Source organism: Saccoglossus kowalevskii, chromosome 3 (genome assembly GCF_978046115.1).
Source record: "Saccoglossus kowalevskii chromosome 3, keSacKowa6.1, whole genome shotgun sequence".
Lineage (NCBI taxonomy): Eukaryota > Metazoa > Hemichordata > Enteropneusta > Harrimaniidae > Saccoglossus > Saccoglossus kowalevskii.
The window spans coordinates 35,730,965-35,740,927 of NC_140643.1; the positions used below are offsets into that span (position 1 = coordinate 35,730,965).

Sequence of the window (9,963 nt, forward strand, 5' to 3'; positions counted from 1 at the left end):
ACTGAAGGCAAACATCCCACTCCTACTTCCTCGCTGGATTGACTGCAATTAAATAACAGCAAACATGGAACGTATTAAATGAACACAGACTAGATATGAATGTTCAAGCCTAATCACCAAATCAAGTAAATAACAATGTATTCAATCGAATTGTCGAAATGACTAAATATATTGGTATTATTTATGTTGTTTACATTCAATAACACCTGATCGAAGGTCAACACAACTCGTTAAGACTTGTACTTAGTATTGTTTGATAGTTGTCATTTGATTTACTATGTCAATGAATGTATAAGTAAGTCAGGTCCACTAAGTGCTGTCGAGGTGTTTGTTTGTATACTGCCAGTAATTGGTTACACAGTTGTCAGAAGTATTTTTGTTCCAATCAGGTCTTAGCAAACGAAGCAAATGTACCACATGCTAGTACTAGAAACCATACCAGAGTTAACTTTTGGTGGAACGTCTTGATTTTATAGAAGAATTGTCCCACGATATCCGATATCCGCGTTCACATTCATATCCGAGTAATGTAAGGCCAATGTATGTATTTCTAGATGGAGCCAAAAATGTCAGAACAATCATTTGGAGTGCGAGATTCGACGCAAATACATTGATTGCTAGATACATTCTGGAAAATATATAGCGATATTCTGTACGCAAATCTTCGATCATAAAACACAATCACACCACAAGATACATGAATACATGAATGGATTAGAAGCGTGTGCTGACCTGCACCACCAATCAATCAACACATCACACAGTAAACCAGGTGAAATACCCAGCTCAAGTGGATATCAAGCCTACTATTGGAGGCAACAACTAAGGCCAGGGAACTTACGTACGAACTTATGAATGCATTTTTGGGCTATATGGTCCGAGGTCAAGTCATCAGTAGTTTCAAAAACATGCAAAAACAGAATTGATCAGAATATATGGATGAGTAAATAAAGCTTGTCAAAGCATGTTGCCTAGGTAACAACTACATAAGTTTTTTTTATATAGTACTCTATCAATGTACACTTAGCATGTAAGTGTACCATCGTTTTCAGCATCGAACCCTTCCTGTGAAAAAAGCTACCGTCATAACGTAGGGATACAAATCATGTTCATCAGCTGCATAGGCGGTTATGCCTTACAAATGAATAAATGCTGATGCATTGTATCCGCGCGGACAGGCGAAAGGTGGATCAAGGACCATAGTAACAGAAAAGATCGTATCAGCTCAGTTAAGACTCGGTCATGCTACCATTCAACTGTCACATAATGCATGAGCAAGGCCAGTAGAGAATGCCCACTTTGAAACACCTCTTGATCACGTATACAAACTTAAATTTCTGGAGGAAGAATGTGCTATATAGACGCTATTAGAACTCAATATTGAGTCACAGACTGTGAGTGTTATGAATATAGAATATTCCCCTCATACTCATAGTTTACTCATAGCTAAAATGAGGTTTTGTTATTTCGTAGGTAGACATTAAATATGAGTGTCCCTACTACCATTGGCATCGCGGACTATGCTATCTTTGGAGGTGTGTTGGTTGTTTCTGTTGGAATTGGTATCTACTATGGGTGTACAGGTAACAAGCAAAACACAACTAAAGAATATCTCCTGGCCAACCGGAGCATGCATTTCTTTCCTGTGTCTGTATCATTGATGGCAAGTTTTATATCGGCCATAACGATTCTCGGCATGCCATCTGAGGTGTTTACTTATGGACTGATGTATGTTACAACAATATTTATGTATTTGATTATTATTCCTGTTGGAGCTCATCTATATTTACCGATATTCTATCGACTGGAATTAACCAGCATATATGAGGTGAGCTTTCTCATTTGATATCTACAAAAGACTCACAGATAAATAAACAAATAAACATACAAAGTTTAATCAATAAATGTTTTATATTTTAGTATTTGGAACTACGTTTCAACAAACCAGCAAGAATAATTGGTACATCCTTCTATATTTTATATAAGGTAATGGCATCTAGCTTTCAGAGTTGACTTTCTTTTAGTAAAATATTCATCTACAACACTCGCTATTGAATTGATGATATACAAATGTCGCATATCAGTACTGAATTAAATACCTTTTTTGCTGGGTTGATATTTTTAATTAAAAGAAATTAAAACATGAGCACATTGCATATTTTCAGAGCTTGTATTTATCCATTGCGGTGTATGCCCCTTCACTTGCATTGAGTGCAGTTTCTGGTATCAATGTTTGGATATCAGTAGTCACAATAGGAACTGTATGTACAATATATACAACATTGGTGAGTATGGACATATATCCCACTAATAATGATCATCTAACGCAAAAAAAAGAAAAACAATATTAAATATCGCAATGTAATAGGTGGTTTTGACCTAAGCAATGCGTTCACATTCATATCTGAGTAAAGTAGGGTCAATGTGAGGTTTGTTTCTCTGCAGGGTGGTATGAAAGCTGTGATTTGGACAGATGTAATTCAAAGCTTGGCAATGTTTACTGGTGTCATCGCTGTTATTATCCAAGGTTGTATTGATCTAGGTGGTATTTCTAATGTTTGGCAAATTGCAGATGACGGTGACAGAATTTACTTCACAGAGTAAGTGCACACATTGCAAATCATATTGTATTTGAGTATGTATCCGTACTTGTATTTTTACCATAAGTTATTCTGTTTTAATGATATTTTCAGTTGGCGATTGGATCCTACCGTGCGACACACAGGATACTCAATACTGATCGGATACACTTTAGGAGTTATACCAACCCTTGGTATAAGTCAAGCAACTGCACAGAGATTTCTAACATGTTCAAGCGTGCGAGAAGGACAGAAGTATGTCTATATTATTAGTATTGTGTCGTTTTATTTACTACATAAGGTTTGAAGTTAATAGATCAATAATTGATCTATTAACTTTCAAACCTTATGTAGTAAAATGTAAAATGAATAGTTGTTTTTATATAATGTACTACCTGTACCGACCTCTATATAATACAATTGTACATTTTGTTCCATATGTGAGGGCGATGTATACAAGTATCCCTATGCTCATGCTGATTGTCATCCTTTCCTGTCTTGCTGGCGTTGTTATGTATGCTACATATGCAGATTGTGACCCCCTTGCAGCAGGCTATGTCACTCAGGGTGACCAGGTAATATGTTAGTTCCGTTAAATTGCCTTCAATCTACCAAACCAGTCAATCGATATCACAGAAGCTGATCAATTTTCTCTTTTTGTAGAGAACTGCATTTTTCATAATGGATACATTTGCCCACTTACCTGGACTTGCCGGCGTGTTCATTGCTGCGGTATTCAGTGGAGCTTTGAGGTATTTGTGTTCATTTTATCACGTGTAGATGTACTTGGCTACACATCTTTTTTGTGTGTGTGTGTATGCTGCAATGTGTTATTTGAGCGACTGATTTCACTAACCGCATTTTGTGATCGAAATGTTGTTCTTTTCTAAATCATACCAATAAAAATCATAATAACAGCATAAACACTTAATTCCAATATTTGTTTATGTCACAACTTACGTTACTTGTTTTCAGTACATTATCTTCTGGACTAAATTCACTGGCTGCTGTTACTCTCGAAGATTTCCTCAAACATTTTCACTACTTCTCCCAATTATCCGATTACAAAACGACATTAGTTTTAAAAGTCACAAGTAAGTATTATATATGTCTTCGTAATACATTGAAACTGCAAAACTGTTACTTGACATAAATTATGTATAAGTGATATTTTCAATATTCAAATACTTTATTTGTTACGCTGTGACTTAATACTAAGTATTCTATATACCACTTAACATTTAGGTACGTTGTATGGATGCCTGGCCATACTTCTTGTATTACTTGTATCTGAAATGGGACTTATCTTGCAATTAGCATTATCTATCGGTAATCTTGTTCTGGCGCCAGTGTTCGGCATGTTTACTTTGGGAATATTTTTCCCCTGGACCAACAGTAAGGTAAGTATGTTCTACAAATAGTGTGTTTTTCTATACCAGTAATATTAATTGTGTAAGGCTACTGGCAAGAATCCTACTCAGAGATATACTATATATTTAAACAATATATATACATATATATATTGAACGCTGTTTTTGCTAATATACGTACAAGTAACAAATCAAAACATATTAGACAATCTCATGATATATAAATAAACTGTAATAACAAGACAAAAAAATAACAGACGTTATGAAAGTGCAGAGAATGTGGTCTTGATATTATTAATCAGGTAAGGACTAACCTCAGAAATTACCTGGCAGAAATAGTATTACTGCAGGCAGTCATTTGTTATTATGTAATATAATAAAAGTCATTAATTACATGATTCATACTTCAAAATTCCACGAATACATTGTGGGAGAATACATGCATAATTTATTACTACTTATCCAGGGTGCCATCACAGGAGTCCTTGCTGGTTTCACTATTGCATTGTTGATTATAATTGGAACGATGTTTTATCCGCCATACTGGCCACAATTACCTGTGTCCACCGAAGGTTGTCTAGCAGGAAATATTACAACGAATTACACAGAACCATCTATGATTTCGACGACTGCAGCTAGTAGCCTCACTGGTGCTGAGTAAGTTTAACATATATATTAGACATTCAATTTCAGAAGAAAACTATTATATAAGTTAGGTGTTGTTTTGTGTTTATACTTGGTAACCTTGTGATTGTATCTACAAAGGTAATATATATAAATAGATTAATGGTTTTCCATATTACTATATACTCCTTAACAACAGAATAAAGTATATCTATCTTGTACTTCCATAAAAGGTAGATTTCTTATGACGGCTTTACATAAAAATAACCCAATTGCTCCATAAAACGATGAAACGCATTGTCAGGTGTGTGGATTTGAATCCCTCTAAAACATCTCTATATCATCTCTACAAGGTCGAAGAAGAAGCTGAACTATACAGTCTTATGTCTGAATAATCCACTCTATGTCGACTGTACAATTTGTATACCTGAACTGAACAGTCTGTAAACCTGGACTACACATTTTGTAAACCTGAACTGAACACTCTGCAAACGTAAACTGAACATTCTGTAATCCTGAACTGAACATTCTGTAATCCTGAACTGAACATTCTGTAAACCTGAACTGAACAGTGAACAGTCTGTAAACCTGAGATGTGTTCTCTGTAAACAGGAACTACTCACTTTGTAAACTTGAATGTAAACAATAGCTGAAAACAAATTCGACTGTTAATAATTCCGTTTCCTCTTTTTTAGAGCCGGATTTGCTTGGTTTCTAAACATGTCTTACCAATGGTACAGTCCATTAGAACTCACTGTTACTTTGATCGTTGGCGTAACTGTCAGTTTTTTTACAGGTAAACCTAAAGTTACAAGATAACACATACTAGCCATCATTCATGTGGATATTGGGATTAGTAGGCTGCCCTCTGCTTAAGATCATTACAGAAATTAATATTGACACAATAGCCCTGTAGATGTATGAAATGAGATCATTACTCAACAAGTAAGGCTTTCTGACAAAGAACTTTTAGGATTCACTGGTATGATGTTCATGTGAACTTCATTAAGGGGTTCCCAAATTCCATTCAAACTGTGTAGTTATCACAGTTATATTAGTACTAGTATATGGGGCATGCATTAGGGTCTGGTGGACCCTCCTTAAGAAGGGCTTCTAGATCAATTACAACGAAATTAACACAGTTAAAAAATCATTATGGTGTTTCGGGACACCGAAAAAAGGGAAAACAGAAAACACTGAATTGGCGAGCAAGTCAACGGTTCCTCAATGCCCTGGCAGGTCATTCCAGGGAGTTACCAACAAACCAAAAAATATTGACGAACTGCTTGGTGGTATGCCACCAAATGTTCATTTTTTTGCTCAACTCAACCTCAGGAGAGAGGTTTTCTGAGCCAGGCACTAATTTCACTTGGGAGTCACTGAGGAGGCTACAAAGAATGCCATACTGAGAGGGATCGCCATCTATCCCACTATTACTATGCTGACAGATTTTACTCTTTGTTGAAGACCACAGGGTAAATACGCTGAAATAGTTAATATTGTCCATTCATAAATTTGCTATTAGTTATTAAGTTATAGGCGATTGATCTAATATATATGTCCCGCTATATTGTCCATGGTTATGTGCATGGTGTGTTGTTTGTGTGTGGTTTTGTGCTACTTATAAATAAAGTGGTTGCATATATAAACGAGACACTGCCCTACATTTTATTGGAAAAGGGCTAACTTAGTAGTAAATACCACCCTGGCATCTAACAACAATATTTTCAGATATGTGGTAAAAGTGGAAAGTGAAACCCAAACATACCGCAATGAGTTTGTATTCGGGAATGTGGCTGAGGAGTCACATTCCCTTTACGACCTTTTCTGGTGTGTTTATGACAAAATGTAATTCTGCCCTTTTGTATTTTAGTCATAAGTATATACCAGACTGTTATTAGGTAAACCAGATGCCGTTCATTAAAAAAACTGTGTTACATACTTTGGGAATTTAGCGCTGACACGTTTTTGAGTAAGACACATAGATGTTTACCTAAATAAAATATGTATATTGCCATTTTTGTTGATTGGATTTATGAATAAATGCTATATTGTATTGATAACATATATTCCATAATATCAATTTGTCAAATAATTTTTTCTTGCAAATTAGGTAGGATCACTAAATCAATATTTAGGTATACCATTTTACTAAATTGTACTATATAATTAAAAGGTCAAGAAATACAAACATGAACAATAATATAAGATTTTCTTCAATACCAGGATATAGTGGATACTTGTACATTATACTTACTTTGATTTGAGTATTACATGTATTTGAATGTGCCACAACAGTTTCTCAGACGTTTCAGATATATTTCTTTGTATTATTTAGGATTCACTGACCCAAAGACCATTGACTCGCGTCTGATATCTCCATTGGTTTACTCGTTGTGTAAATGCTGTCTCCCGAAAAATATGCATCGCCATTCTACTACTAGGAAAAAGGCGTTTGTTGCATCGAATGAAATGGTAAGGTTTGGACAATAAAATATATCATGATGTGACGCACCATACTTGGCAATACTATTCAAAGTGTTGTATTATGGTTGATATGTGACAGGTAGCGCTTATAGAACAATCTGATTTAATTTCTTTCTTTTTTTTACATGGCTTATGACCATGTATTGTTATATATATTTGTTACGGATGAGTGCGTTTGTTTGTTTGTTTGTTTCTTGCATATTGGCCTTAATACTGCTTTATTATATAAGTCTACATAAACAGTTCGACTGGAAGACCACATAAAGTAAACTTGTTTGGGGTTGGCCAAAAATTACTGTATTCCAACAGTAACTTTGAAAATAGTTTTCGCTTACGTCGTTTATGCATGGAACTTGCTTCCTAAGAGAGTAATGTTTCATGTGAGTCTCTGCCTAGTGTCACACAACTATTATATTTACGACATGCAATTTAACACACTCTTTAAATAACTGTCTGTGGTATAATATTATAATAATATACTTGTCATATAACTTTAGTCGCCAAACAATAATCTCAAAATTGCACTACGGCCCGAACAAATTTGAACAATGGCAAATCTGGTCAAATCTTCAAAGATTTTACCACAATTCGCAAATATCCATAAATATGTCACGTGATAGTCTCAATATCCAATTGAACTGTTATGAATGAACCCCAGGTGTAATTTTAAAACACAAGAATATGAATAACAAGTTTGTCTAATTATTAATACAGGAATTATCCAGCACTGGAGATTCGATTGACGACAACACTTTCCTGTGAAAAGCATATAACACAGTGATGAGATACTGCATCAAGTTTGTGTAAAAAGTGTACACTATACTGCATCACATTATCTGCTACAAATAGTGATTGTGATGACCATGTAATTTTTTTATATATTTTTTTGATAAATGATAAATAAAAACACTTCTCCACATTTCCATGGCTTTATTCGTATTGGTTCTTATGTTTTGTAACTCAAACATCATCACTTGGTGGCGCCCTCTATCCCTAATATTTGAAAGAGGAAGAACTTTCGTAACCTGATCTCATAAACATTATGAACATGAAATGAACACGATCTTATTCTCCTATAACTCGGCATTCTGAAAACATGTATAATGAAATAGTTACATGAATAATAACTGATGGAAAAGCAATTAAACTATTATTCGTTTCTTCTGTCACTAACTTAAGTAATTATATCCCTCTGGACAGTTCCCATTTGTGTACTGGATATTCATTTTGTTTTATTAATAAAGTCACATGACCAGTTTGCTACTACCAGTGTGACATCACATCAATAATACACATGTGTAGGTTAATAGCTCTCATGTTATTGTAATTATTCATAATTAATATCAGATCACAAGTTGCCCAAATCACTACCCATCATACTCAAACTTGTCTCTTTTTTGTTAACACTCGTAATAAAACACGGCACAGTGCCTGTATATACCACAACATGTTAATTCCAATGGATAGGAGGGGGATTTAAGAGCTTGTTTCATTATCAGATATGGTATTCATAGCCCTGCATCAACGTCGTTGTCGGAGTGGGTATCATTTACACATGCTCACACCAGCAATAACACCAGGTTCTTGTCATTAATAGTTTCGTTTGGTTTATCTTGTTCAGCCATAGGAAACAAAACTCAGCTGGGTATTGCTCTTGCCGTAGAAGCTCCAAGGAGCCACTGACATCATTCAGACAGTATTAGTCGTCATTTTTAGTGTGCATACTTAGAATGAAACAGGGGGTATTTTAAAATAATCTTTATTGCACGCACTACTGGTAAGTTTCTGAACTGGTGCCTTGTACACAATCTTGGCGAAGTGGAAGGAGCTATGAATAAGACATGAATCTGCTATCAGACAATATATAGGTATGAATGTTTAGGTAGCATGACTCGTAACCAAAACAATCTGTGATATTTTGTACTAAGTCTAACGTCAAAATGGCAGTTTACAATTGTATCTAAACAAATCTAAATGCTATATGTAAAAATAGTAGACATACTCACTCGTTTTCACGAAATACAATATTAGAAATACAAATTAACTTTAATACATAGTATAGCGATGTCTATAATAAATGATCAATGATATAAATAAGCTGATAAACAATACGCTAGTCAAACTCCCATACCGACAGAAATGTCTTTTTTATTTGGGTTGATATTATGATATTAAATCCATTTACAAACTCTGAGACTCAAAATGAACCATTTTAAGGCACGCACCGACGAGAGACCACAGGGACCGGCGTTGTAACACTGTATCAACGTACGACCCCCCCCCCCATCACGTAGCTTTGATTGAACTATAAATGCTACCTTCAATCAAGGAATCTACCCAAGACATGAACCAGAAAAACGAGCTCTGTGGCCGACAAGCAAATCGCGTTTCAGTTCATGTACTACGAGATGAGAACAAATATAGCTGTGTTACACTATGGCTAAAATAAAACCAATCGTCCGTAGACGAGTATTTGAAACTCTCCAAGTGACGGCAGCGGAATGACATTTTTCTTTAGAGGGCAGTGGACGTCGCGAAGCGCGTGGTCAAATTTCATGTAAACAAACAATTTATTTACACACGTTGTATACGTCATTATGAGTCCCATATCGATTAGGACGCGGCGTGACGAACACCGCCCTTTAAAAGAAAAAAAATACGTGAGAAGACGTAATACAACTGTCGACAAAGTGCCTGGGGTAAGGTAGGTAGTGTAATAAAAGCGATCCGTGGATATTTATTCTAGAAAACCAAACGCAACCTACCGAAGAAGAACGGCACGGTAGCTAAAATTTAGTAACCCTGTCAAGATAAGAAAACAAATTATTTCCTATTTCACAATGCGAAAGGTAATATTGCGGAATGTTTGTCAATTTAGAGATTTGTGTTATTCTAAATGACAA

General features: G+C 35.3%; 1 protein-coding gene across 1 annotated transcript; it reads left to right on the forward strand.

The window, feature by feature from the left end:
• Positions 1-1,486: 1,486 nt before the first annotated feature.
• On the forward strand, positions 1,487-7,988 carry LOC146747854 (sodium-coupled monocarboxylate transporter 2-like). Its single transcript, XM_085497478.1, has 13 exons — positions 1,487-1,828; positions 1,921-1,986; positions 2,166-2,285; positions 2,446-2,600; positions 2,694-2,834; positions 3,025-3,154; positions 3,243-3,331; positions 3,555-3,673; positions 3,825-3,979; positions 4,416-4,606; positions 5,269-5,369; positions 6,912-7,048; positions 7,775-7,988. The coding sequence occupies exons 1-13, from the start codon at positions 1,487-1,489 to the stop codon at positions 7,820-7,822; spliced, it is 1,794 nt and encodes a 597-aa protein (XP_085353604.1). The 3' UTR covers positions 7,823-7,988.
• The last annotated feature ends 1,975 nt before the right edge of the window (positions 7,989-9,963 follow it).